The sequence below is a fragment of the Theileria parva genome, assembly GCF_000165365.1.
Source record: "Theileria parva strain Muguga chromosome 4 map unlocalized ctg_529, whole genome shotgun sequence".
Taxonomy (NCBI): domain Eukaryota; phylum Apicomplexa; class Aconoidasida; order Piroplasmida; family Theileriidae; genus Theileria; species Theileria parva.
In genome coordinates this window covers 1,231,805-1,256,804 of record NW_876246.1, presented here as the reverse complement: position 1 = coordinate 1,256,804, position 25,000 = coordinate 1,231,805, and the positions used below count along the sequence as shown (strand labels likewise).

The 25,000-nt window shown below is 31.8% G+C and overlaps 18 protein-coding genes across 18 annotated transcripts; 11 read left to right on the top strand and 7 right to left on the bottom strand.

Annotated features, from left to right (window-relative positions):
* Positions 1-48: 48 nt before the first annotated feature.
* VPS33 (Sec1 family protein) lies at positions 49-2,355 on the top strand (the record flags this gene model as incomplete). The annotated part of the gene is made up of 1 exon (XM_759181.2): positions 49-2,355. The coding sequence occupies one exon, from the start codon at positions 49-51 to the stop codon at positions 2,323-2,325; it is 2,277 nt and encodes a 758-aa protein (XP_764274.1). The 3' UTR covers positions 2,326-2,355.
* TpMuguga_04g00638 (uncharacterized protein) lies at positions 2,328-3,037 on the bottom strand. The gene is made up of 2 exons (XM_759180.2): positions 2,540-3,037; positions 2,328-2,508 (listed from the first exon to the last, which is right to left on the bottom strand). Exons 1-2 carry the CDS (start codon positions 2,723-2,725, stop codon positions 2,446-2,448), a joined length of 249 nt encoding a protein of 82 aa, XP_764273.2. The 5' UTR covers positions 2,726-3,037; the 3' UTR covers positions 2,328-2,445.
* On the top strand, positions 2,740-4,379 carry cdc123 (D123 family protein). The gene is made up of 4 exons (XM_759179.2): positions 2,740-3,053; positions 3,087-3,664; positions 3,694-3,788; positions 3,818-4,379. Exons 1-4 carry the CDS (start codon positions 2,765-2,767, stop codon positions 4,362-4,364), a joined length of 1,509 nt encoding a protein of 502 aa, XP_764272.1. The 5' UTR covers positions 2,740-2,764; the 3' UTR covers positions 4,365-4,379.
* iscA (iron-sulfur cluster assembly accessory family protein) lies at positions 4,369-5,078 on the bottom strand. Its single transcript, XM_759178.2, has 2 exons — positions 4,768-5,078; positions 4,369-4,698 (listed from the first exon to the last, which is right to left on the bottom strand). The coding sequence occupies exons 1-2, from the start codon at positions 4,967-4,969 to the stop codon at positions 4,427-4,429; spliced, it is 474 nt and encodes a 157-aa protein (XP_764271.1). The 5' UTR covers positions 4,970-5,078; the 3' UTR covers positions 4,369-4,426.
* TpMuguga_04g00635 (uncharacterized protein) lies at positions 5,079-5,808 on the bottom strand. Its single transcript, XM_759177.2, has one exon. The coding sequence runs from the start codon at positions 5,643-5,645 to the stop codon at positions 5,082-5,084; it is 564 nt and encodes a 187-aa protein (XP_764270.2). The 5' UTR covers positions 5,646-5,808; the 3' UTR covers positions 5,079-5,081.
* A 72-nt stretch (positions 5,809-5,880) lies between these two features.
* Positions 5,881-6,760, top strand: TpMuguga_04g00634 (Optic atrophy 3 protein (OPA3) family protein). Its single transcript, XM_759176.2, has 4 exons — positions 5,881-6,188; positions 6,227-6,395; positions 6,433-6,509; positions 6,542-6,760. The coding sequence occupies exons 1-4, from the start codon at positions 6,094-6,096 to the stop codon at positions 6,678-6,680; spliced, it is 480 nt and encodes a 159-aa protein (XP_764269.1). The 5' UTR covers positions 5,881-6,093; the 3' UTR covers positions 6,681-6,760.
* Positions 6,745-7,675, top strand: TpMuguga_04g00633 (putative integral membrane protein). The gene is made up of 3 exons (XM_061306043.1): positions 6,745-6,985; positions 7,021-7,227; positions 7,257-7,675. Exons 1-3 carry the CDS (start codon positions 6,819-6,821, stop codon positions 7,621-7,623), a joined length of 741 nt encoding a protein of 246 aa, XP_061161205.1. The 5' UTR covers positions 6,745-6,818; the 3' UTR covers positions 7,624-7,675.
* Positions 7,676-7,678: 3 nt separating this feature from the next.
* ctf18 (Rad17 cell cycle checkpoint family protein) lies at positions 7,679-10,738 on the bottom strand. Its single transcript, XM_061306140.1, has 10 exons — positions 10,654-10,738; positions 10,133-10,622; positions 9,916-10,102; positions 9,521-9,885; positions 9,261-9,491; positions 8,955-9,199; positions 8,673-8,909; positions 8,489-8,605; positions 8,281-8,399; positions 7,679-8,196 (listed from the first exon to the last, which is right to left on the bottom strand). The coding sequence occupies exons 1-10, from the start codon at positions 10,676-10,678 to the stop codon at positions 7,708-7,710; spliced, it is 2,505 nt and encodes an 834-aa protein (XP_061161880.1). The 5' UTR covers positions 10,679-10,738; the 3' UTR covers positions 7,679-7,707.
* A 76-nt stretch (positions 10,739-10,814) lies between these two features.
* Positions 10,815-12,296, bottom strand: TpMuguga_04g02190 (PAP2 superfamily C-terminal family protein). Its single transcript, XM_061306141.1, has one exon. The coding sequence runs from the start codon at positions 11,955-11,957 to the stop codon at positions 10,845-10,847; it is 1,113 nt and encodes a 370-aa protein (XP_061161879.1). The 5' UTR covers positions 11,958-12,296; the 3' UTR covers positions 10,815-10,844.
* A 241-nt stretch (positions 12,297-12,537) lies between these two features.
* Positions 12,538-14,232, bottom strand: TpMuguga_04g00631 (PAP2 superfamily C-terminal family protein; the record flags this gene model as incomplete). Its single annotated transcript, XM_759173.2, has 1 exon — positions 12,538-14,232. Exon 1 carries the CDS (start codon positions 13,720-13,722, stop codon positions 12,538-12,540), a length of 1,185 nt encoding a protein of 394 aa, XP_764266.1. The 5' UTR covers positions 13,723-14,232.
* Positions 14,233-14,339: 107 nt separating this feature from the next.
* Positions 14,340-15,442, top strand: TpMuguga_04g00630 (uncharacterized protein; the record flags this gene model as incomplete). The annotated part of the gene is made up of 1 exon (XM_759172.2): positions 14,388-15,416. The coding sequence occupies one exon, from the start codon at positions 14,388-14,390 to the stop codon at positions 15,414-15,416; it is 1,029 nt and encodes a 342-aa protein (XP_764265.1).
* Positions 15,443-15,781: 339 nt separating this feature from the next.
* On the top strand, positions 15,782-16,676 carry TpMuguga_04g00629 (uncharacterized protein; the record flags this gene model as incomplete). Its single annotated transcript, XM_759171.2, has 2 exons — positions 15,782-16,225; positions 16,273-16,676. The coding sequence occupies 2 exons, from the start codon at positions 15,782-15,784 to the stop codon at positions 16,474-16,476; spliced, it is 648 nt and encodes a 215-aa protein (XP_764264.1). The 3' UTR covers positions 16,477-16,676.
* TpMuguga_04g02545 (PA14 domain protein) lies at positions 16,624-20,369 on the top strand (the record flags this gene model as incomplete). The annotated part of the gene is made up of 15 exons (XM_061306189.1): positions 16,624-17,170; positions 17,210-17,293; positions 17,340-17,451; positions 17,485-17,691; positions 17,722-17,879; positions 17,911-17,964; positions 17,996-18,233; positions 18,269-18,361; positions 18,393-18,886; positions 18,919-19,068; positions 19,099-19,215; positions 19,248-19,336; positions 19,366-19,885; positions 19,940-20,052; positions 20,082-20,369. The coding sequence occupies 15 exons, from the start codon at positions 16,624-16,626 to the stop codon at positions 20,367-20,369; spliced, it is 3,264 nt and encodes a 1,087-aa protein (XP_061161878.1).
* A 116-nt stretch (positions 20,370-20,485) lies between these two features.
* Positions 20,486-21,270, top strand: cpsf5 (Nucleotide hydrolase family protein; the record flags this gene model as incomplete). Its single annotated transcript, XM_759168.1, has 2 exons — positions 20,486-21,007; positions 21,112-21,270. The coding sequence occupies 2 exons, from the start codon at positions 20,486-20,488 to the stop codon at positions 21,268-21,270; spliced, it is 681 nt and encodes a 226-aa protein (XP_764261.1).
* A 50-nt stretch (positions 21,271-21,320) lies between these two features.
* TpMuguga_04g00625 (uncharacterized protein) lies at positions 21,321-22,451 on the top strand. The gene is made up of 7 exons (XM_061306042.1): positions 21,321-21,568; positions 21,628-21,685; positions 21,749-21,839; positions 21,903-21,956; positions 22,019-22,062; positions 22,093-22,224; positions 22,322-22,451. Exons 1-7 carry the CDS (start codon positions 21,459-21,461, stop codon positions 22,439-22,441), a joined length of 609 nt encoding a protein of 202 aa, XP_061161204.1. The 5' UTR covers positions 21,321-21,458; the 3' UTR covers positions 22,442-22,451.
* A 103-nt stretch (positions 22,452-22,554) lies between these two features.
* On the top strand, positions 22,555-23,751 carry nat5 (Acetyltransferase (GNAT) family protein; the record flags this gene model as incomplete). The annotated part of the gene is made up of 5 exons (XM_061306041.1): positions 22,603-22,660; positions 22,749-22,838; positions 22,868-22,959; positions 23,085-23,307; positions 23,405-23,745. The coding sequence occupies 5 exons, from the start codon at positions 22,603-22,605 to the stop codon at positions 23,683-23,685; spliced, it is 744 nt and encodes a 247-aa protein (XP_061161203.1). The 3' UTR covers positions 23,686-23,745.
* TpMuguga_04g00623 (Tubulin binding cofactor A family protein) lies at positions 23,716-24,510 on the top strand. Its single transcript, XM_759165.2, has 2 exons — positions 23,716-23,986; positions 24,041-24,510. Exons 1-2 carry the CDS (start codon positions 23,870-23,872, stop codon positions 24,314-24,316), a joined length of 393 nt encoding a protein of 130 aa, XP_764258.1. The 5' UTR covers positions 23,716-23,869; the 3' UTR covers positions 24,317-24,510.
* Positions 24,340-24,962, bottom strand: TpMuguga_04g02075 (uncharacterized protein; the record flags this gene model as incomplete). Its single annotated transcript, XM_061306127.1, has 4 exons — positions 24,876-24,962; positions 24,538-24,843; positions 24,461-24,487; positions 24,340-24,431 (listed from the first exon to the last, which is right to left on the bottom strand). Exons 1-4 carry the CDS (start codon positions 24,901-24,903, stop codon positions 24,340-24,342), a joined length of 453 nt encoding a protein of 150 aa, XP_061161877.1. The 5' UTR covers positions 24,904-24,962.
* Between the last annotated feature and the right edge of the window lie 38 nt (positions 24,963-25,000).

The following is a 25,000-nucleotide window of genomic DNA, read 5'->3' as shown; positions in this document are numbered from 1 at the left end:
ATCATTTGTATATTATTTATATTCCATGTCAAAATATTTTTAAAGTTAATGTTTCTTCTTGAACAAGTATCATTAGACTCAAAAAATAATTTTTATAGAACCTTCATTGATATTATCGCATCAATAAGTAAATATGAAGATTACAAAAGCTTTAGGCAATCTGCAGGTCCAGTTAAATCTGAAAATCCTACAAACTCAAATGAAAATGCTCCTCCAAATTCTTCAAATGAATTTAATTTAATTAATGGTGACAAAAACCACGACGACGCAATTACCACCCGCATTATCAAAAACAATATAAGCTTGGTTTGTTCCTACGATGTATATGATTTGTTAAACGTGCTGTTTAATGACTCAGTTTTGGAGTTGGGATTCCTTAACTTTAACCGCATTGAAAATGTCATCGCAAGACAATCCAAGGGTATAGTTGAGGATTATAATGTGAGTAAAGTGAATGAAGTCTTCGTGATCCGTCCAACATTTAGGGACTCACAGAAATTGGCTTCGCTTCTGCAAACGAGACATACAAATGTTATCAGAGTTGTTTGCCTTCCTGAGATTTGTGAAATGTACCCAGAGGTTTTGTCCCACCTCCTGGGTAAGAATTTCACCGTTTGCAAGTATGGTTCAAACACGCCTTATACGACTAACTTAGTTGAATTGTATCAGTGTTCTATACATATGGTTCCTGTAGATGGCATTTTATCAATGTTCATGTCGAACTGCTTTACAGACTTTTATCTAAACGGAGACCCGAGCACAGCATGGTTCTTTGCCAAGGCACTTGATTACTTACAGAGAAGACACCTAGGGGGTTCAATATTGAATATTACAGGCGTGGGAACGTTGTCGAAATATGTAGTTGAGCTTTTGTTGAAGAATAGGAGGGACATAGCTCCAAACATGATAGTTGAAGGCATGGATAAAATACAAAATGAAAAGTGTTTCATCCCAATAAAGCTACTTCAAAACTATCACGATAGTATGTTAACTGATATTAACAACTTCAACATCATTTATGAGTCTAAAAAGACCAACAAACTCAAGGATTTGGACTCCAGGATCCTACTTACCAACTCACCATCTTTCAAATCATCGATAATAATTGACAGGAAGGTAGACTTAATAACACCAATGTGTACAAATTTCACATACGAAGGCTTGCTAGACTCAGTTTTTGGCCTAAACTGTAACATGCTGAATGTGGACTCTCAAGCTCTTGACGGAAAGTTGGTAAACTCGTTGGACTTGATAGTGGATTTTCACAAAAATAAACAGTTAATGAATTTTAACAAAAAGCAAGTTTCACTAAAATCGCAATTGTACGAGGAGATAAGGTGGTTAGATTTCTCAAAGGTAGGATCATACCTACACGAAAAAGCCTTGAGGGTTAAAAAAGGCTATGAGGGAGGAGGCATGCAAACAATTGGGGAAATGGGAGAATTTGTAAAAAAATTCAAGTCACTGCAACAAGAACATGTTACGCTTTCAACACATGTTAATATCATGGGTTACTTGAACTCTTTTGTAAAGTCCGAGAGGTTTCAGCTGGTACAAAACATTGAAGACTGTATTTTACAAGGGAGCACTGACGGGAACAAAGACGATTCGAAGTTGGCTAACTTTTCAAAATTATGGACCAAGAAGTCAGGAGATCCATTTATAGCTCAAATTTTGGATCTAATTTTCTGGAACATAGATGAATCCACAATATTTAGGTTACTAATTCTGTTATCTCAGACCATGGACGGTCTAAAGCAGTCAGACTTTGACACAATCAAGAAGGCCATAATTTATCAATACGGGTTTCAGTACCTTAAAACAATCCAGAACTTTACTAAATCAGGGTTAATTAAAATTAACAATGTGGTTGAAAGCTCGAGGTGGCAGAAGATTTACGGGAAGTTTAACCTTTTAGTGGATTCTGAACTTTCAAAGACAGATTGCTCAGGTATCTTCGGAGGCTATGCACCTCTAAGCATTAGAATTGTTCAGTTGCTTAGCGTTTCTAACGACTCTGCTCCCTTAAGTACTGAGTTTGGGCTTCTAAATTGTCAAATAGTTTCAACTAAACAGAAACCAATAACATCTAGTTCCCATTGTAACATTAATACCCCTTCAACAAATAGTAGAAAATCATCGTTAAATGAAAGTCAACCAAATGAATACATCGATGATCCTATTGAACACTGTTTGATATGTTATATTGGTGGAATAACTATCGGAGAAGTCGCCTCAGTCTCGCTAATTAACTCCTTCAACAAGTCCAGCTTCGTTGTCCTTGCAACTGACATCGTTAACTCCATTAAACTAACTAACATGTAATATAATCTATTTTAAACAGACATTAAACAATTTTACACAATTAAGAACAGGTATTTATTTACAACAAAGTGATTAATCTGGGCTAAGGCGAATTAAAATTTATAATTGATAAATCTATAATTAGTTCGCGTCATTGCTCGAAGACTCAAGTTTTTCAGCAGCATCTTTTAGAAAAGAATAAAACTAAAAAATTAATTTAAATAATAGGACCGACCTTTTCTTTGTCAGCGTGAGATCTAAGATCCGAATAATGTCTTAATATATTACAAATGCGATCCTTTTTAGGTAAATTATGCCATGGAAATCCATCGAATTCAGAAAATACACCGTTTGTCTTGGATTCCATAAAAAACACTAGAAAGTCAAGAAAATAAAAACAAATGTATGACAAATCTGTCATAATATGTTATGGTGTAAGGATATAAGAAAATATTAAATTATGAAACTACAATATACACCAAATGCTCCGATCAAATTAGATTCATTGTTCAATGAGTTTTATCATTTATTGAACTTTAGAATTTATCCAAATTCCATCGGAGGAAACAAATTGCATCTGAAACTTTGTGAAAAGTTCAAAAACATAACATATAATAAACTTTCAAATAATGGAATTTTGTACAATAGGTCTAATTTAACTAAGATTGATGGTCACTTTTCATTAATTTTGATAAAACAATTGTCCGGCTCAAATTATATATATCACTACCACCTATCAATAATTAAAGGTTTGTTCCCAAATTTTATTATAATATATTTAGTAAACATTAAGTTTAACGAAACTGAACGATTGTACTACATTACACCTCTGGAATCTCACTCGTTGACATCTTGCTCGCTAGAAGATTTATCGCATCAGTACGCAAATTTTCAAAAGCACAATGAAAATGGCTTGGATTCTAAGTCATTTGGAAGTCTATCGCTTGACACAGACGATTTAGAAATCAGTGTCGTTTTAGATTCATTCACGTTTAAGAATGATTTTAACTCCCTAATCTCTGGAAACAATGCCTTAAGCTCATTTATTCATAATATATGGGCACCTATAGGATTATTGACGAACCGAGAACTTTATTTATTCAGTCTGACCGTTCCCTTTGACAAGTATAAGAAGTATTGGTTGAATAATTATTCAATTGAGTTGTCTCAGACGGTATATGAATACCTAAAGTCTGACGTTATGGTAATGCCTGATGACCTAAAGTCAACAAAATTTTCCAATGTGGAAGAGTACTCAGACTTTTCGGAATATTCCGATTATGATGAATGTGAAATCAGATTTGATTTCAATTCGCCAGAGTTTTTAGATTTCTTTTCAGCAATTTCTGAATCGATTAAGGTGTGTTTAATCGTGTTAAATGTTTTTAGAGTTTCGGAGGATTAGTTTTACCGTACCTAAATGGCTCATATTTACAAGATGGTTCTTGGATAATAAACAACACGACGGTTTGCACTGATCTGAGGTACTTTTTTTATAAAACACTGGATGTAGGGACGTGATTCTACTATTGAAGAGTTCCACGAAATGGCACGGTGATTCAGACTCAATATTGAAGTTATTTTTGTATAAAGTAATCAATCAGAATCATTCCACCCAGTTTAAGCTCTTCTACTATGACAGAGAGATCATTATTATATCACAGCTGTTCCTGAACCACGTTTACGATTCACTGATCAGTAATAAGCATTCTCACAAACTAATCAGAAGAATACTGGAGTTCTCTAACCATAAGCTTATCCACCTTATACCTGAGAATCTATCCAACTTTGTAGTCGATTTGTACATCCTTAACAGGACAGATGAGATTTACATAATGAACATCGTCCCCTTCAACTTCAACAGTGAAATTATATTTACATGGGACCAGATTTATGAGTATGCAACCTCAAGAACGCCCTTCACTCATGACGAATCCATAAAAATTGACTACTACGGCAACATAGCATTCGTGGTAATGTCTTCTAACAAGTTGTCAAGGCACAAGCTGTACAGCTTCTGCTCGGAGGACGTGGAAGAACTCGCAAAAATACTTACTTAATATATTATTTAAATTTATTATACATTAACATTAAGTGAGGTGTGATTTGTTGTGGTGGACTGTTAAAATCTAAAACTCATACCACAACCACATTTAGATGTTACATTAGGGTTATCAAATGTGAAACCCTCCGACAGGTCATCCTTAGAGTAGTCTACATAACTTCCCAGTAAGTAGAAGGCAGCTTTGTTTTCAATCCCTAAAATAAGTTTGCCGTTAGTGTCATATATTCTTTCGTCCATTTCCTTTAAATATGAATCCTCAACTAGGCTCATTTCATACACATATCCGTTACAGCCCTTGACTCTTAGTGACAAGTATACAATTTTATCAGCTGAAAATTGTGTTAGAATAAGAAAATAATAATAGAAAATACTAAATATCATAATATAATAAAACTTACTGTCTGCGATAATCTCATATAGGCGATTTAAAGCGTTTTGAGAAAGAGATACGATATCTTTCTTGAGTTTTCTCCTGGAATTTAGAACTTCTGAGGGAAATATTTTCTTAGTTAAATCCTTTGAATAATATCTATTGTAACATTTACTTTTAAAAACATTTCTGTAAGACAAAACTACATTCCGAAAGAATCCAGTGAACATTAGTATGAATGGCGGATGTGGTTATCATAATTTACTATCAAGTGCTAAAAATTATTTAAAATCGTAAAAATAACAAATACTAAAAATACAAAACATATTAAATGTAAATTTATTAAAGTTGTTGTGGCTCCCTCCATAGTACGAGCCTTGGGTCACGTTTGCAGAAAGCTCTTGTTGCTAGAGCCAGGTTATCATCATCGTTCATTACTCTGCCTTTACACCCAACTAGTACGTCCTTAGAAGAAACGCTGTCTCCGTAAATAATCCTCTTTAACTCCTTAACAGTCAGATCATCTGAAAGATATATTTTTTTGCCATTTTTCCAGTGTTTAATGGGCGGTCCCGATTTCAAAACCTTTTTAGAAAGCCAATCATATTTATCTACAAGGAATTCATAAGAGGATGTTAAAAATGATTGATCCTTGTTATCATCTTTGGTAGTTGATGGAATATCAGATAGTTCAAGGTAATCTAATGGTCCACCAGCAGTAGGTGATATATACAGTCTGTAACCCAGTTTAGTATCGGCTCTATACCTTACATACCAAATGAAAGCTGGGAATGCGAACAACATAACATATTTGTTATTACTCTGTGCGTAGTAAAACGAGTTGTAAAACCTTCCTAACCGATAATTTAAGCTTCTACGAAAACTTGTAAATAATGAGAGGCCCATTTCAAAATAATTAATAAAAATTTAAGTTTAGAAGGAATAAGTATAAAAATATAAATTATATAGTTAAAACACAAACACTTGAATGAGTGAAACTATAAAGTTCTACACGCATGGCTGTAGATTTTCTATAAATATAAACGACATAGTAACTACAATAGTTAAAATGAAATGAGGATATTTGTGTAAATTTATACATGGTGTTGGGTACTGTAATATATTACAAATGTAAACATATATTTAATTATTCAATATATTTGTAAAAAATAAATCATGTTAAAATTGGTGTATTGTATTTGTTTTGAGTAAAATTTTATTAATAAACCCAATGTGTAATACCGAATAATTTAATCAATATGGATAATATTTAACTTGTAAAATATGCTAAATATAAGGATTCTACGGAAATTTTAATCTTTAAAATGTTGTATTCTTGTGTTTGATTTTCCCAATGGAGATTTTAGTTGAATTTCTGAGGACTTTGACTGCAAATTTGAGTAAACACACAACTTCAGTAATTAAAACATCAGTAAATCACAGTAAATTGTTAGTAAACACTCTAAACATATAATATTGAATCTTAGAATCAGATCTCTAGTAATCAAAATTGGAACTTCTCGGCACAAGACTAAGGTTAATTTATTACTTTGGGGTAGTCTTTGGAAACTACCATTTTTAAAAAAGAGCTTCACTGATGCAACATCCAGAGTTGAAGTTATTATAAAACCTATAGAGGATAGTGTTGCGATAGATGTATGTTATAAAAAATAAAAACTAAATTTTTTGTTAGATAGGCACTGAGATTCTGGCAGAGTTTCTTTTATTAACGACTATGGTTTCTACAATGTGTTATAGTATATACTTAAGGTATTTTTAATTTCAACTTTATATCCTTTTAGGAGGTCAAGATATAACGTTTTATTAGAAAAACAAGAAAATCAAGAATCTAAAATATTATCGAGAATTGAATACATTGAACAAGAAATATCCAAACTATTTGATTTTAAATCCAAAATCGATGAAATCAGGAAAGAATAAATTTTATTTTTATTTTTAATCATTTTAACACACTTGACTGTACCACACATGTTAAACGTAATATCTTTATTTTACATTTATTAATTAAAAATGTGTTTTAATATATAATATAAGGTTATATAAAATGTCCTACATATAATGAGGTTTAAAAACCTTCTTTACTGTTTCAGGGGCTTACGCTTTAAATCTAATTTAACGGAATCCTCTAATGACTTAAAACCATCGCCTTTTATTAAAAAGCTCAGAAGACGTTTCATTCATGATTTCTATTTTGATATCGAAGATGATTATAAACGTTTATCAAGGTATTGCTTTAAAAATTAAATTAAAATTTCTTTAGAAGTAGTAAGATTTCTTACTATGCACTTGGATTCTTCCTTCTAATCCCCTCTGGACTTTCTTTATTCTCACCTTCGAGTCCTGCCTACGTCAACTTACTATCTCATCAATTCAAACTTTCTTCAATGACTCTTTCTTGGATTTCTTCAAGTTATCTTGCTTTTAGCATTTCTAAATTTGGAAACACCTCACTCCTTGCAAACTCTAGGTATTAGTTTAATTTTATCTGTTTTTTAGGGGCTTTGTTGGACTATTATTCGCTGTCGTCGGAGTTACTGGAGCGCTCATAATTGGTGATTATTCCATGATTTCTGGTTTATACACTCTTATGAGCTGCTATATTTTACTTGGATTATACAATTACATTTTAACAATTAACAAACTTCTCCCTAGGTGTATTTTTCTACCTTCAAGTTCTTTGATTCTTTTGAATTTGTTAACCTCAATCTGTAGTTTAATAAAATCGTACTCAGTTAAATCTGACCTTACTACTTCCAACGAGGAGATTATTCTACGCTTTGAATCTTCTCCGAGATTTAAAAAATCTTCAAATTCACCTGAATCTGGAGAGAAATTACAAAACACTGTGAATAAATCGGAATAATAGCAAACTAATCAAATATAAATCGCAATAAAATAAATCTGTATATCATTTATACTATGCTCCACCTATATTACACAATAGTTATCAGAGCTGGTTTATAACATATCGTACTGCTGAGCAGTTTTGATCTTGGTATTTATAATTTCCCCAAGTTTTCGGGTTCAGTTTCTTCTTTTTACTTGCAAATTCCTTCAACATTGAGGAATCATTCAGCAAAATTTGTGAAAAGAGTATTGGAATGACATTCTGATGAGTTCTTTTACACAGAATCTCCTTATTTACTTTTATTTCTTCCTTCTCTGTTTGAGTTTTTAGGTTTCTAAACGCCTCAAACCCGTTATTGTATATAAACTTAACGGCTTCAAAGAAATTAACAAATTTGCTGTCTTTGAAGTGCGATGAGCCTGTGAAGTGTGTGTCGTCAACGAAGTAACTTTTATTTCCAGACTTAAAGAACTCCATGAAATTTAACATGAGTTGTGAGAATCTCTCCGGAATTTGGTGGAAGTAATCATCTTTAGTTTTCAAATATAAATCAAACACTGGCGGATCAAATGTTATTGATTGGTTAACCTAAATGGATTTCATAAACTTATCTAAATGAGTAGTATTATTTACAGAGTATATATAAATAAATGATATAAATATTGTCAGTACCGTAACTATTGAAATTCCGTATAAGACTAATATCTGGGTGCAGTGAAGAAGTGGATAAATCGACATTGGAAACTTGATTGACCCATAGGGAAACAAACCCTCAAAACTGCCATCCAATCCTATATCATTTCCATTGAATAAACTACAGTATTAACTAATCAAGTATAATATTAATTAATTAAATATTATATAATAAAATGATAAATACCTTTAATTACTCTAAGAACAAATGGTAATGAGTGGTTATTAATGGATTTATTTCCTGTTGAAAGGAATGAAAGGATGAATGGTAAAAGGTCACAACCAAAGTTACTTGACAAAGTTCCTAAAAAATGATATTAATATAAATCAATAATTAGCAAAAAGTTAATTTACTAATTATGTTTAATTACCTTGAGCTATCATTGGCATTGAGCCTTTTTGTATAGAATTTATTAAATTTTTTGATTTTGTAAATCTCATATTAAAAGTATGGTAGCCGGTTTTCTGTGGGTACACAAACTTAGTTGATATTACTGTCCGATTACATATAAACTTGTTCAGGAAGGAACAACCAACGTTTAAGAGGTTTGTTTTTTTGAGTGCATTTCCAGGCCTGTTGTACACAACATCGCTTTGAGCCATTATATCTACAAATTTATTAATTTAAATTAATTTTAAAGAGAGTAAAATACCTTCAAATACGGAAAGTTTGAACAAATGGTCAAATCTCTTCATTGGCATCGTAGTCACATTTTCACAAATAGCTGAAGCAGTGTAGTTATATCCAATGGTGTTTACTGTAGATGTTAGTTTAGTCTCTAAATCTTTAAAGTGCGATTTGTGGTAACTGAAGACTGTATTCAGTAGAGATGATACTCCTTCATTCCCGTCCTTTGTTAAATGCGATAGTGATAAAGTTCCATATTTACCAGAGTAACTAAAAAAATATCAATTACTGATAGTTGAAACATAAATATATTTTGGAAAAATAAAAATACGTTGTTATAAATTCCATTGAAGTTAAACATGATCTTATATCATATCTGTATGTTTCCAGTATTTCCTTTATCAATTCATCCGCCATATATATCCCCTCCTCATCTAGTACCCATTCAATTCTGCTTTGCAGCACTGAGGGATCACAGGTATCGATAATGACAACCTTTGAAACGTCTCTAAGTTCCTTCAATTGTCTAGAATACACATCAATGCATGTGCAAATTATTGGCCTACAACACTATTATTCTGTGTAACATACCTCTTAATGAAATGACCTCCTTTTGGGTGTTTTTTAGAACTAATTTGCTTAAGATATGAGATTATCTGTAGTTCTGATCCAAATAGTGTATCCACATCTTCAAGTAAACAGAGATTTGGTTTATTAGGAACAACTGATCCTGCTGAAATGACTCCGTTTATTATTGGAATCGCTCTCCCTTTAGTTCTGTCATCGCTAGAATTAATCTCCACAACATTGTAGCCACAATGTTTCGCAATCACGTTAACTAAACTGGTTTTACCGACTCCTGGTGGGCCTCCTATCAAGAGTATCTTGTGTTCTGGTTCCTCGTACTTATCCAGATAGTTTGAGGAGCATTTCCAACTCGAGAGCCACCTCAAGCACTAAAAATTTTAATAATTAAATTAGAATACCTCTAAATTTACGTTTTCACTCGTTAGAAGATCGGAAAAATATTCTGGCTTATATTTAGATACCCAGTTCTCACTTCTATCAGTAGTCTCAGCATTTGATTTACTCCTTTTTCTCTTTCTTCTAAAGAGTCTTTCTTGGTTTCCCCCTTTTGCATTGAAATTGTGAGTTTCTTTATCAAATATTTTCCTAAATGAATTTATATAGTGACTAAATTACTTGAACAGTGAGTGTATTGGTTCAGCAAGGAGTGACGTTTGCACCTCCTCGTCATTTTGATCATCTTTAATATAATATTTCATGTAGACCGGGGGGTTTGTTTCTGAAATACATGATGATCTAATAGCGAATTCTTCTCCTGCATCAAGATTATCGGTAGATTTAAACAGTTTGCTCTGGTCTTGAATACATGTTTTATAAAATTGTGTTTTCTGTAAATTGAAATCACTCCCTGATGTATAAGATATCTTAGACAAGTCCAACAAATCTATTGCGCTGTATCCTGCACTTGAGAACAGGTTTAAAGGGTAAAATTGTAGAGCTTTCTTTGTTGTTACTGGATGTGCAGGTTCTGGTTCTTGTATTTCACCATCTTGTCCTGCAGAATCCTTCTTACTGAAGAAATCGTGGGTTACAAAATCAAATGCTGTGTCTTCTTCGAGTTTATCTCCATAGATATCGTTAAGTATATCCAATGTGTTATATTCATCTAAAGTATGCTAATTTTAACAATCACCTACCTTCCTTTATAATTTCAATTGTCATATTGGACAACAGTTTATAGAATAAATTTTAATTCAACACATTTGTTAATTTATAAAAAAGATAAGTGTTAAATTTATTAGTAGAAAAAATGTGTAGATGAATGGGGAATTAATAAAAGATATAATCATAAAATATATTAAAGAAGCAAAAAATTATTTTAAAAATATTATATTTTACATCTTCTGGTGAATTTACATTTCAATATCTTCCAGTATGTGAAGTTATACTTATTGGCGCCTCTGTATAGATCAAGTAAATCGTCAGTTTCACTAAATCCGAAGATATATGAGACTAGGTTGAATTTCCTTACTAATTCTGGATCAACCAACTCGTTTTCATTGACAAGTTTGTCCAAACTTTTAACTTTATTCCCTAATGCTAGCAGTTGTGATATTTGTTCGACCCATGAAATGCATTTTACAAGTGAACTGTTCTGTAATATTGTACGTTTAAAGGTTTTGCTAGGTTTTTGGTACTTATTATTGAGTTTGTTGAAGAATTGTACTCCGTACGAATCAATGCTAGAAAAGTATACATTGTAAATAAAGGGAGCGAAAAGAATAGAAAACATTGCGTCAATTGAATAATGATACTTCGAGGCTACAATTGAAACTGATATGAGTGCCGCATACACAAACATAGTCATATTGAACAAGAATCCTGAGTTTTGTGAGAGGATGATGAATGCTAGAATTACAAAATACACGTGGCCTGAAAACAATACGCCTGTGCATGGTATTTGTCTCTTTTCTCTAAATAAAAATTTTAACAACGTTTTAAACTTTGTCGATTCAATTGCATACGGCATACACTCTGTATGAGGGGGTGGAATTGATGAGAATATTACATTGATTCCTCTTATCAAGTACGTGAAGATGTATATACTTGAGAATCTGAGGAAAATCTGAATATTAAACACAGGTGGACAGAAGAGAAGAAACTTTAAAATAAAAATTAAAACATACGGATAAAACAGCCAGTCTGTGAATCTCCTTAAAAACTCCAAATGTTTATCATCTATCATTTCGTGTATTCTATCTCTAAACGTTTCGATTTTATCATCATAAAAATACACATCATTTATAAAAATCATTCCTCTGTAGAAATAGAAAAACAGCAAGAAACATATAAATGATAAAAAAATCCTATATAAATATCCGTACAAGATCGATTTCGATTCTTTTAAAATTTTAAGTATCCTTTCCTCAAGAGAAGTTACAAACTCCATCATAGGCAAATGCAGGAGAATGAACTTCTCCGTAATCGTCGGTTGTATCATTTAAGTTTTTATCATCAGCATATCTATCAAAACTGTAGGAAGAGAACATATCAAAAAACAAAAGTTAAATTCATAGAACACAAGGGTGAGATTGAGGATGGTACTTAACCCAAATCAATATTAGCTTTAAAATCTATAATACAAAAACATTAAAATACATTTAGTCAAACAACAAAAACAAAAGTCAGAAAATCATTTTTATATTAGTAATTGATTAAATTATGAAATGAAAAATATTGAAATTAAAAAATTAAGCCAGGACCCCTAATTTAAACACAAATATTAAAATAATACAAACAATATGAATACTAATTAAAATTTAACAAAAGCTAAGATTTTATACTTATAAATATATTTACTTCTACACTCCCCATCCATTATCAAAATTATACTTTCGTATTAATTCATAATATCATTTAAATTCCTCTATTAATTTATCAACTTATAAATATAATAAATCTATATCATATCCCTGTAAATATCTAAACACGTGTATATTAATTATACTACATTATTATATTACATCATCTTAACAATAGTCTCAATCAGCTCACAAGTGACACATCGCGAATGGGTTCATTTATATAACCTCTACTATCTTCTTCTTCTTGAACATCTTACGATATAAATACTTCCAATAGTAAAAGTTCATTCTTCTAGTTCCTCTGAACAGAGTCAAAAGATCATCAGATTCATCTGCGCCAAAGAGCCGAACCATGTGGTTGAATTTTTTCAGGAGATTCTTGTCTATCAGATTTTTTTGGTCATTGACTCTCAGGTACAAAGTCCTCAACTTCTGACCCAAAATTAATCGTTCTTCTAACAGTTCCATTTTAACAATGAATTTTGTTATCAAGCTGTAATGTAATTTAGTTTTCCTGGCACCGAGAAAGATTTCTGAGCCGGAGTTGAATATTTTGTTGTGAATGTATGTACCAAAATCATCGACTCTAGTGTAATAGAAATAGTGTAGGAGCACAGAAATCGTTAATCCTAATAAAACATCCACTGTGTAATGATATTTGCAAGCAACGATAAGAAACAATACGAACCCAGTGTATAGTGTAATGATAATCTTAGTTACGAGATATTTAGAATTTTCGACGAAGAGTATGGCTGTAATAACTGTGAACACAGTGTGGCCGGACACAATTAAGTCTGTACAGTTTGTTACGAGACCCATATAACCTGCAATTATCCTGATTAAGAGTGGGAAGAAAGATCTCTTTTTTAGATCCGGATTACAATTCAGATAACATGAGGGTACAGTTGTTGCAAATATATAAAAGCCCCTAATGAAATAAGCGCTTCCGAACAAAAAAATATACCTCAATGCCATCTGAAATAGATAAAACAAGGGTGTGAAAAATACTATTCTTAGTATACCTACCCACACTATAATAAACATGAGTGTGTTACACAATGCTGGTGAAAATGGGTGGTTGACACCTTCCAAAAGTTCATGAACTCTATCGAGGAGGGGAATCCTATTAGTCTTCATATAGTAGGTATCACTCATTAACATTAGCAATCCTTGAAAGTACAACACCGCAATGAGGGCTATAATTATTATAAAGATCCTAAAAAGGTAACTTTTCAGCATACTCATGCATTGCTTCAACGCTGACTTCATTTCAATTTCCATAGAAGTTGAAGCATCTATGGTGAAGGGAAGGGGATAATCAACATCAATGACCAAATCTGGAGGAGAATCACTGATTTCTTGCGATTTAACCTTAGGGTCAAGTATCAAAGAGGAGTTCATTTTTGTATGTTACAGAATCATCAATTTTAGATTTAAGTTTTGGAAGTAACCATAATTAAATTTAATTAAAACTAAAATTTGCTATATTATTATCGTTTGAGAGTAAAAATAATAAAAAAAGCGATAAGAACATATGTGTACTTGAACGTAAAAAAATGGACAGAAGGTTTTAAAATAATAAATGTTAAAAAGGTTTTGCTAAAAATAAACGTTTAGAAATATTATACAATCAGATGATTTAATTATAAGATCATCTTAATATTACAATAAAAAGATCTCGCTTCTCCCAGAAAAATCGTTGGAAATAAAGATCAACAATCCAGATTTGAATACAGTTTTTATGTTCATAATATAAAAGTATTCCTTTAAAAATAATGATCTGTAGATAATAATTTAAAATGTTCAACTGAACTCAGGAACAGATATATAACAAATATAGTACATATGAATGGAAACAAACCAATTTACAATAAATATACACATAAATTAAAAATATTAAAATAATACATATAATAATTAATTATACTTCCACCACCAATTATTGTGTATGTTGTAACACAAATACGGTACAACACTTGTGTTGTAGGTCAAGATATATAATTTGTTAATTATTTTTTATTATGTATATTATACAAATTTTATTTTTATAAATTTTATAATAAAATATGACTTCTGATAGTCTATTTTCGGATAGGCCCAGGAAGATCATAATAACACTCACTCCTTCCTTTTTCTTTAATCATCCGCTTACTGTTCTAGGGAATAAAATTTCAGTTTTAAGATTCCAAAGATCGCTTTGTGACCCTTATTCTACTAGTAATGGGTTTTTGAGGGAATTAGATACTGAAGCAGTCGGAGCATTCCCGGCTGCTTACAGCTTATTCTTCGTAAAGGATTTAGCAGTATCGATTTATAAAAATGAAGGAATATTAGGATTCTTTAAATGTTTACCGGAGTATATCGCATATCATTTAACGAAGGATTTATTAAGATATTTGGTTCCTAACTTTCTATTACCTATTTTCCCAAAAATTTTCGGACCTCTTCCTAATAAAATAAAATTTTATAACATTTTAGATACAAATAATAATATTAGACTTCGTTATATAGGATTTTTGGACAAAAATAGTCAAGCTACAACAAGCAAGTTTTTTAACTTTTACTTCAACCAAGTGGAATCTGAATTGAATAAGATTGTAACATCATTCATTGTTGAATTAATAACGTATCCCGCTCTAACTATAATTTCTAGAATGATAATTTATGACGGATATGGGCCAGTGTCCTTTCATTTATTATTTAAACACACACTAAGTGTTGACGGTCTGTTATCTCTATATAGAGGATTTTCGTACCATCTTCTATCAAACATTATAAAATATATAATAAAACACTTTAATCGGTTTGTTCAAAGGACCTTGGTATCAGACTTTTACCTAAGTCCAATGTTTGAGCAGTCTGTCCCAGTTGTACTATCAATTTCACAGTCTGTTTTGAATCAATTTTCATTAATCAGACGGTGTGGATCAAAGATAGATGGTTTTTGTATAGAAGAAAGCTCAGTAAACATATTTAGGCAGATGCCTTGGATAAGCATTTTCACGCAGATGGTAGTGACAATAGGACTCATACACCTGAGGGATAAACTTGTGACAAGTCAAATACAAGAGTTTAACTCTCAATTCGCTGACTAATATACCTGTAATATAATTATGGATATATAATAAATGACAATATAATAGGGCCCAGTTTATTATACCTCCGCCAATAATTGTTATCCATGAGCCTACAAACTCACTTAAATAGTACCATAAATTATTTTAGAATACTAGCTGTAAAATATTAGAAACTATAATGAACAATAAATGAATAAATGATACATGTGCACCTAAATTCACTAGTATCCTAGTGAGTCAGAGGAAGGACCATAAATATTTAGCTGTACAATATTTTTTAAATCGAAAAATAGATTTAATTTTAAGCCCTTTGATATAAATATTTGAACGAGAAAATTCGACAAAATATTATAATTTATCAAGGCTCAGTTCTAGTAAGTAAGATGACAGGAGTTGTATGTGACCATTATAACTCATCTTTGATCACACCGCAACAATCATTTCCAAATAACTTTGAAACGAATGGGAATCAAGGCTGTATGAACTGTTATTCTTATGTTCCATGTCAACAAGGAGGGTATGTCGTTGGAAACAACTACCACTTTTCAGAAGGTTACTCCATAGATCCTTGTTGTAACATAAACAACAATCATTTTATGGGTGATTCTTATTACTACAACAACAACGACTTAAACTATGCTCGGAACATCAATTTTGCAAACGACTACAACTTTTCTGATGGATACAACTTTAACCAATGCCCAAATATCAACCATGAAAACAATTCTGACCTAAAAGATTGTGAAAACAATGTTTACACTGAAGGGAACACTCAAAATGTGGGAAAGGAGTACTTTGAAGTTAATGGAACAGAAGTATTACCAGAGGTATAATAATACTTATCCTCCATGTGACATATTAATCACGCTTTTAGGGTATTAGCGATGAGCGAAAATTTGTAAACTTAACACCTAGTTTTTTTTCTTCAAATGCGGCATTCAAAAGAATACCACTACAGTCTGGAAGGTCGATATTTAGGAGAAGAAAACCAGGAGATTGTGCTAGTGAATGGAGCAACGCATTTGACAAGGATTGTGATAGTGTAGAAGTTTGTGGAGAAGAGCAAGTAAATGATTAGTTAAATAAATATTTTAGTTGATTTAAACACCCCCATCCTCTACCAACATCCTTTTCATATTTTCTTAAAATTACTTGGAAATCGATTTAATTATGATCATTTCAATTTATTAAATTAATTTTTATCTAAATCTTTATTTTTACCTAAATGTGTAAATTCACTTATTACATATTATACATCGGACTGTTCTGTACACATTTAGTCTTCTGTAACTCTTTTTTTCTTAAAAACAACCCAATACCTTTTGATAACATAAATAACAATGTTCCTAATTCTCAAATTCAGCAAATAGTTCCAGAAAATGCTACACCAAACGACATCAACCCTAACTATATGCCAAATATAAACAAACCTAACAACAATAATGACAATTTACCCCAAAATCAATACAATAATAATTTTAATAATAATGAAATCGCAAATAATATAACACATAACACTGCTATGTATAATTTATCTCAGAATAATGCTAAAGATAATAACTATGATAATAGCAACGTTCCTGCCGTTACAACTGACGAAAATGAAGAAAATAACATGGAAGAGAATGATAATGACTTGATGTACTATTTGACTCAATATCGTAATAGAGCTCGCAGAACTGTCGATGGTCATTTGTGTGCTGCGGCGTTTGTTCAGAGAGACCAGATTTATACTGACTGTACAGTCGAGGTTGCTCCAGATGGAACCGAGGGTACCATAACTCTTTATTATTAAAATATAATCATTTCAGGGAAAGAATGGTGTTACCTTGAATCGCAACTCATTGGTAAGGTAGAGAAGGATTGGGGATTTTGTGAAACTCCATTAAATTATGGTATGTGACATTTTAATTTAAAATTGAATTACTAACTTATTTTCAGAGGAAATAAGAAATGCAACGCTTAATCATATCTCACAAAAAGTTTCTCAAGTGGATGAAATGCTACGATCACTGAACATATATAGGAAACTTATAAAGGAGTCTGAAAGGAGGTTTGTTAACTACAACAGATTATAATTATCTAGATTGTCCACAGTTTGTGGGATGGGTCATAAGCTAATAAGTGACTCACTGTTGAAAATCGAATCAATGTTTGATGATTCAGAAAAGAAGATTGAAGAAGTTGCAAAACTCAAAAATGAAATCGACAAGATCAAGAACGAGATTAAAAAGATACAGTGCGTACATAACGAGGTCAGGAAATCTCATTCCACTCAGTATTACCCAGACAAGTATTTTAATCATATTACTAAATTATTTAGTGATATATACAACGTTTCTGATGGCTTAATTGGGACATATTACTCCAATAACACCTTTGAATTCCCAGCAGTTTCTACAAGAATTGATCCTCAAATTAACTTATTGTTTGTAAATAAAATGCCAATCATTGGTATAAGCCCTTATAAATTCTCAATTCGTAAGCTTTAAAACAATTATTAGTGTTTTAGGGTGGGAAGGATACTTGAAAGTGCCTCACTCAGGAAATTATGTCTTTGAACTTGGTATTTATCCCACATTATCATCTTTGTGTAGATACTGATTCATATGGAAGAGTTGAACTGAACGGGTCTGAGATTATAAATCTTGGTATAAGAGTTGATGGGAATGACGAAATCGGATACAAGTTCTTCATCGATCCTGTTATACAGAGGAATGACCTCAAAGCTTCGCAAAGTCAGCAGCTAATTGGGGGGAAGTTTTATCAAATAAAAGTAGAAATGTCGCATTCTCAGCAATATAAATACACTGATGGCTCAGAATCATACTTCAAGTAAAATTTAAACTTCATAATAACTTTATTCACAGGTTACTATGGTCAAGTCATAGAATTCCTAAGGAAGTGATTCCCTCAAGTAACTTTTATTCACAGTTTAAGAAGACACACACTTCAATTAGCCAGTGAGTTCCTTGTAAAATAACCTTTATTTAGCCTACCTGCTTCAAGTTTTGAGATTGTTACATCATTGAACGGAGAGAGTGCCTTCAGAAACAATAACAAATTCTTTATCGCAAATTTGACAAACGGGCTAATTAATGCTCAGCTGATAAGGTGTGATGAAAAGCATAACATAGGCTCATTCAATATGAGTGTTAATCAGGACTCAAATCTGTATGTTGCATACAAAAAGGGGTTCCCCTTCCCATTAAACCCAAAGGAAGAACTACAATGGATACAGGAAGATAGTCTGGAATATTTAGACCTATATGACTCTGGAGAAAGATCATCATCTTCAACACCAGGAGACATTATTGGAAAATTGAATAGAATTTTCAAGTTTAACAACGAAAGCACACTGGTGGAAGTTGAGCTGAAACAGATATCTCTAGTTAGAGGTGTAATTTACAAATTTGTTACAACAAACCCGGATGTGAGTTTCATAATGTTCCTCTCAGATAACATTAATTCTAAACAAAACAAATGCAGTAAGTCATCTGAATATATTTATCAACTTTAGTTGGAGCTGAGACCCTACTTAGTTTGCCAGGAGGTAATTATTTCATGTCATGTTCTGAGAGTTCATCGCATTCTAAAGACTACGACTGTAACGCGTCCTTAAGTGGGAAGTATCTTGATCAAAGAAAATCAGTTTGGAGAACCAGTGGAGGTATTTTTGTTAAATTGATAAAATAAATAGGGACTGGAGAAAACATGACTGTTGTTTTTAGAGAGCCAGTTTTGGTAACTGAGTTCAAATTCAGGCCTAGAGACTCATCCTACACGTGGCCATCAAAGATAACTCTATCATTTCATGGTAATTATCTTGTCTTTTAATATTCGAATTAGAGGGAGGGGGTGAAACTTTCAGTGTATTCCACTCTAATGACCTGGAACATCATTCATACAGGCTTTCAGTTCCTAAGATTACAACATCGGTTAGACAAAGTTTTATAATTATTTACAGGTGAAGCTCACGATAGATGAAATGTATGTAAGTGGTTCCGAGACTGGGGGGTCATTTGGTATCATTGGAATACCTTGCAAATTCTCAGAAACCATGAGGTTTGTAGAGATTCTCAGGTGTTCTGAGACACTGAAGGATTTAGAGAACATATATATCTTCAAAAACGATGATAAATTTCTCGCTGAATGCCAGCAAGAATGTTTGGTTACGGACTCCAAATTTGAAAAGAATTTCAATTCTGGAAATGGAGAAAAGATGTTTTCTGAAAACGACCCTATTTGTCCAATTGCTGTGTCAAATAAATACTGTTCAGAGGACTCTGGGTCATGTGTTGTTCAAGTTAATGTCATTAAATCTAATGACTCCTCAGGATACCTTCTTTCCAAATCGCACCATAAACAGAAGAAAAGGATGAAAAAATTGGAAATCCTCTTCAGAAAACAACCTGATAAAACACCTACTCAGGGTTACTTAATAGACAATGGACAAGTTAAATCAGACTTGGAAGATTTATCATACGGTAATACACTCTATATACACTCACACATTTTTATATATTGAATGAATGTTATAGGATGGTTTCGAGAAGCACATGGAGAGTTTTGTCATTCAAATGATAATCCTTTATATGGCGGAGGAATTAGATTTCCACCACCAAAAGAGTCTTTAGACTGCGTTCAAAAAGAGGTAAGTTTAGACCACATATAACTGTTCAGAAATGTTCTGGGAATTACTGGTCGATAGAACTGCCTGAAGATGGAGAATATAAGCTTGAAGTCATTTTAGGATCAGTTTGCAAGTCAAATAATGATACTGAAGCATACTTGGAGGTGAATGGAACACCGCTTTTAACAGGAGAAGGGTTTAGAAATGACACATTTTACACAATAGTCAAAAAAGTCAAGGTTAAGAATAAGAGAATTAAGTTGACATCAACTTGTAAGACTGATAATTGCCCTGAAACTGGAACTGTGTTACAGATGGTTTCTGTTGAGCAGCTGTAGAGCACAATATGATTAATATTATTTTTAAATTTTTAATATATATTTGTATTCTTTCGTTTTAAATGTTTATTTTTATAATGAATAAAATATTGTAAATAAAACTTAAATAATTAATAATGAGTGAGAATGGAGTGTTGGAGGAGGAAGAATCCTACGTGCCGCAGGTAGATGACAGATCAGAGTGGGATGTTTATCCACAAACAATGTTCAAATTTGAACACAACACAACTAAAGTTGGAAGAGGGTTGATTTTTAGGCTATCGGATGATATCCTCGAAAAAAGAGTAAAGACTTACGCCGTTAGTGGCATGAGAATCACTGTATGCGGTGTAATTTTATCTCACAGAAAGGGATTTCCATTCGTTCTTTTACTAAAGAGAGATTTGGATAAAAGTGTTGGATTATTAGGCGGTAAATGTAAAAGCTTCGAGAATCCTAAAGAAGTTTTATCTTCTAAATTAGCCAGATTCATAACATCAACTAAGCACAAACATCAATTAAACATCAAAGAGACTATTGAAACTATACAAGTGGGAGAATTGTTGGCGGATTTCTGGCGATGTGACTTCAACACTGAACCACTACCGTACCTTCCATTACATACAAATAGACCAAAAGAAAAGATTTCATTATACCAGGTTCTTAATAACTATAATTTAAGTATAATAAACATGAAATTTATTTATCATAAGAATAATTGTACTTACACTAGTGTAAATCTAGATAAATTAAAAATATATAGGTTGTACTTCAAGAAAGTTGTAAAATTAGTGTACCTAAAGGTTATAGTTTAAAATTTGTTCCTTTATATGACTTTTACAATCCCGAATTCGGGTTATCGCTGGGATCTCTTCCACACCTTTTAAGCAGATTCAAAATATCATACTTATCAACTGATTGATGGGATATAATAATTTTAATTTGTTGTAATTTTACTACATTTTATATTCAATTTTTTTTGAATCAAAATTCTACTTGATGTCGTTTTACACATTGGGCACAGAATATCGATAGTAATAAATAAATCTATATTTTATAACATGTGTATATTATCTTTAGTAAAAAATTTTAATTTTGTAGTTTTCTAAAATGAAAGTTATTGATTATATAAGATTAATATTGAATATACATACTTGTTTGTATGTTATCGCAAAAATTGATATTATTACTTGTAAACAATATAAATTCGCTCAAATTAGGTAATTTTATTTAAACTAACAATTTTAAACATTTATAATGTTTTAATGATAATGTGTAGGAGCTTTTCAGAACTAGGCAAAATGTATAACACGTTTTTACTTTGCGAAAATTTACCTGTAACTAATTATACATAGTTATTATCCCATTTATATATAATTTGTTGCTTAATATGTCTCTAGCCTGAATCTGTCAATATGAATACATTCTGTATGTCTCAATGTGGGACTACATACATGGACGAGGGTTTAAAGTGTAATCCACAAGCTGAAAGTAACAATTTATTCTTATTCTTTAACTTATTTCTTTTATTTTTAAACACTAATCGCATTATAGCTTGGAAAATAAGACTTAAAGTGGATAGAACATCAACATACTTTGAAACTGGAGGTAAATTTTGTTATATAAAAGTTGATTCTGTGTTGTAATTGATTATTGATGAATGGAATTAGGTTGTAAACCGGGCCAGAGAAGGTTTAAATGTGTTCCATACAAGGTATTAATGAGTGATGTAAATGTGTTTTAGAGCAATGAAGGTGAATGTGATGATGAATCAGCTCTGGTATATCCAAAGGGATATTCATGTTTTACTAAATGTGGAGTTAAAACTTGTCCAACTGAAAGTTTTAAGAAGCCAACAGACGTTGAAGATTTAAAGGCAAGTTGTTACTGTTATTCAGTAAAGTAAAACTCAAATGTCTTTGCACATTTAAGTTTTTATTTAATAAATAGAACTAAATGAATGTGAAGTTTAGATCGCCGATTGTACTAATGGATTCAGAGTTAGATGTTCTTTTAACGCATCCGAGGAAAGTAAAGAAGTTGGAACTGGGAACTTGACTCTCGAACTAAAAACTAAATCATCTAAAATTTAAAATTATTTTTAATTTTTATGAGTAAATAATAATAACACAATATTATGTAATTTATCAATAAATATCATGAAATGTTTAGCCTAATGTCAGGCTTTATGATCTGCAATAAATGTCATATTTATTTATCCCAATTAATATTTTATCACTTAAATCTATACTCAATGAAGTTTTTTCTGATTCTGGGATTTTTTTTCTTTATATTTAATTTCTCACTTCCAAGTTAGTTGTTTTTATTATATAATTATATTTGTACACATTGCCATCTATTTAAATAAGACTCTTGTTCGACCTTTAATTAAAATTTTAGGTATATCCTCAGCCGATGTTGGATCTGCGTCTCGTGTTAGCCAATCAACCGTTGGAGGAGCAGAAAATTTATCACCGCCAACTGCTCCCGGTATTTTGTTATTTTTTACTGCTTTTTAGTCCTTGAAGAATTGACAGTCGTAAGACAAAAGGAATTGTTTGTCGCAAGAAAATATAAAAATTACTCAACAACAACCGTCAACCCCGTTTATGTTAGAAATCAGGAATTGTGATCATTATATATTTTTTATTTTTATATTTTGCTGAATGTTGTATTATACAATTCACACCTACAACTATATTTGTTTTCACACTTTTTCATGATTTATACATGTAGATCCCGCCCGTTTATCGATTATTGGCATCAATGATGGAGAACTTATATTCCACCTACAAAATTAGGAAAATGACAGTAAATGATATAAAAACTATTGATAATATAAAATCCGATGAATTTACAATTATTTACCCTGATCAAATATACCACCGATTTGTTAAAAACTTCCCAAACTTATCTCTGGTACTTGAAGTCGACGACAATATGGAAGGATTCATTATAGGTAGCGCCGAATTATAGAATTTTTTAAATATTAATTATAAACAATTATATAGAGTTTTATTAGGTTGATTGGTTCAAGTTTGCTAATAATTTCGTAGGTAGTAATACAACTAGTGAGGGTGTACATTACGGTCATATAACATCGATTTTCATAAGCAAAGGTTTTAGAAGATGCGGATTTGGAGCTAAACTTATGACCGAGTTTGAGGAGAATAGCAAGAATCTAAAATGCAAATACGTGAATCTATTCGTGAACCATCGCAACACAACGGCCATAGAATTTTACAAGAAACTTGATTATTACGTTCATGTTACAATACCCAATTATTATGATGATACTGACGACGCATTTGAAATGCGCAAAACCCTGGTTTATTAAAATCATTTCCCCATTCTGTGTACTTAATGATACTGTGTTAAATAATGTAGTATATCAATTTCCATGTAACATATTTATATTTTTATACTACAATTTTAATCTATTATAATTTTAAATAAATTTTAATTTTCTGTACAATAGTCTTAATTTACCAATTTTAAAACGTGATAGTAGGATCCGCGAAATGGAACCAAAACAAATGTTAGAGATTAAAAAGGGATCCATTGTAAGGACAATGAAGGAGTATAGCTTATACAAGAAAGAGCTTGTAGAGGCCCAATCTAAGTTGGAATCCATAAAGGTAATTTATACACATTAGATTCCTATACTAATAACGCACTAAATCATATTTTAGGCTACTGGTGATGAACACGAAGTTAAATGGGCCCAGAATTTGGTAAATGAAACAACCGCAGTGCTCGAGGATACTAAAAAGAGGCTAACCGGCTTCGCCTCTGACCTCGACCAGTTCATGAGGGAAAAAATGAAGCCACTTGTCAAGGACCCAAGTGCCCCAAGGATGCTTAAGTCGATGTTTTTGGAGTGTAAAACGGCCATTGAGGAGCTAACCAAAACACATCCTGAAATTGACTTTAAAAGTGGTCAAAAAACAGAAGCACAATTGACTTAAATTTTAAAAACTATATTAAGAGCCTAAAACAATGGGCCAACTCTTGAAAAATCGTTTTTCCAAGAGTTTAGTGAGAAAATATCTTCAAGCCATGACGTGTTAACAATTCCATACACTAAAGATTTAAATTATTCACAAACTTACCATTTTGATTGTAATATATGACCATTTCTATAAAATTGTGAGCTTCTCATATACGTTTAGATAGTCTACTGTCTTACTTGTTTCACATTGTGGTCCCATAAAGTAATGTGTTTCCGTGACGGTGTTTGAGCAGTCACAGAAAACCTGCAAATAGCCTTCGTGTCCTGGAAGTAGTCTGCAAATCGAGTTGTTTTTGCAAATTTTCATTATTTCACTGTCCGGGTAAAACACATCCTTACACATCGTGTACTTCGACAAGTCATCTGACAGGGATATCTTGTCAACATCAATCAAGTGCATTTGAGAATAATCCTGTTGAGGTCCATCTTCATTCATAACACGATCCTGTGAATTTGAGTTTTTAACAGATAAAAACAATACTCCTAACAACAAATTTAGATGTCGTACAATTTACCCAAAATGAAATATATTTTAATAAACATTAATATGATATCTATTGAAAGTTGAAGAAATATTTTTTAAACATTAGTTTAAATAAAATTTAATAATATCAAGTGATCTTATATGCACATGTGTAGG

Bases quoted from the DNA above. Each gene is read 5' to 3' on its own strand.
- TpMuguga_04g00638 (XM_759180.2), bottom strand. From the start codon at position 2,725: ATGACAGATTTGTCATACATTTGTTTTTATTTTCTTGACTTTCTAGTG. The intron at 2,509-2,539 runs GTCGGTCCTATT...TTAATTTTTTAG, and splicing joins CTCACGCTGACAAAGAAAAG to TTTTATTCTTTTCTAAAAGA.
- cdc123 (XM_759179.2), top strand. From the start codon at position 2,765: ATGAAACTACAATATACACCAAATGCTCCGATCAAATTAGATTCATTG. The intron at 3,054-3,086 runs GTTTGTTCCCAA...TAATATATTTAG, and splicing joins CCACCTATCAATAATTAAAG to TAAACATTAAGTTTAACGAA. The intron at 3,665-3,693 runs GTGTGTTTAATC...AAATGTTTTTAG, and splicing joins CAATTTCTGAATCGATTAAG to AGTTTCGGAGGATTAGTTTT.
- iscA (XM_759178.2), bottom strand. From the start codon at position 4,969: ATGTTCACTGGATTCTTTCGGAATGTAGTTTTGTCTTACAGAAATGTT. The intron at 4,699-4,767 runs GTAAGTTTTATT...CACAATTTTCAG, and splicing joins ATATGAGATTATCGCAGACA to CTGATAAAATTGTATACTTG.
- TpMuguga_04g00635 (XM_759177.2), bottom strand. From the start codon at position 5,645: ATGGGCCTCTCATTATTTACAAGTTTTCGTAGAAGCTTAAATTATCGG.
- TpMuguga_04g00634 (XM_759176.2), top strand. From the start codon at position 6,094: ATGGAGATTTTAGTTGAATTTCTGAGGACTTTGACTGCAAATTTGAGT. The intron at 6,189-6,226 runs GTTAGTAAACAC...ATTGAATCTTAG, and splicing joins TCAGTAAATCACAGTAAATT to AATCAGATCTCTAGTAATCA. The intron at 6,510-6,541 runs GTATTTTTAATT...ATATCCTTTTAG, and splicing joins TGTTATAGTATATACTTAAG to GAGGTCAAGATATAACGTTT.
- TpMuguga_04g00633 (XM_061306043.1), top strand. From the start codon at position 6,819: ATGAGGTTTAAAAACCTTCTTTACTGTTTCAGGGGCTTACGCTTTAAA. The intron at 6,986-7,020 runs GTATTGCTTTAA...AAATTTCTTTAG, and splicing joins GATTATAAACGTTTATCAAG to AAGTAGTAAGATTTCTTACT. The intron at 7,228-7,256 runs GTATTAGTTTAA...TCTGTTTTTTAG, and splicing joins TCACTCCTTGCAAACTCTAG to GGGCTTTGTTGGACTATTAT.
- ctf18 (XM_061306140.1), bottom strand. From the start codon at position 10,678: ATGACAATTGAAATTATAAAGGAAG. The intron at 10,103-10,132 runs GTAATTTAGTCA...AAATTCATTTAG, and splicing joins CCAATACACTCACTGTTCAA to GAAAATATTTGATAAAGAAA. The intron at 8,197-8,280 runs GTACTGACAATA...AAATCCATTTAG, and splicing joins ACGGAATTTCAATAGTTACG to GTTAACCAATCAATAACATT.
- TpMuguga_04g02190 (XM_061306141.1), bottom strand. From the start codon at position 11,957: ATGATACAACCGACGATTACGGAGAAGTTCATTCTCCTGCATTTGCCT.
- TpMuguga_04g00625 (XM_061306042.1), top strand. From the start codon at position 21,459: ATGAAAGTTATTGATTATATAAGATTAATATTGAATATACATACTTGT. The intron at 21,957-22,018 runs GTAAATTTTGTT...GAATGGAATTAG, and splicing joins AACATACTTTGAAACTGGAG to GTTGTAAACCGGGCCAGAGA. The intron at 22,063-22,092 runs GTATTAATGAGT...AATGTGTTTTAG, and splicing joins TTAAATGTGTTCCATACAAG to AGCAATGAAGGTGAATGTGA.
- TpMuguga_04g00623 (XM_759165.2), top strand. From the start codon at position 23,870: ATGGAACCAAAACAAATGTTAGAGATTAAAAAGGGATCCATTGTAAGG. The intron at 23,987-24,040 runs GTAATTTATACA...ATCATATTTTAG, and splicing joins CTAAGTTGGAATCCATAAAG to GCTACTGGTGATGAACACGA.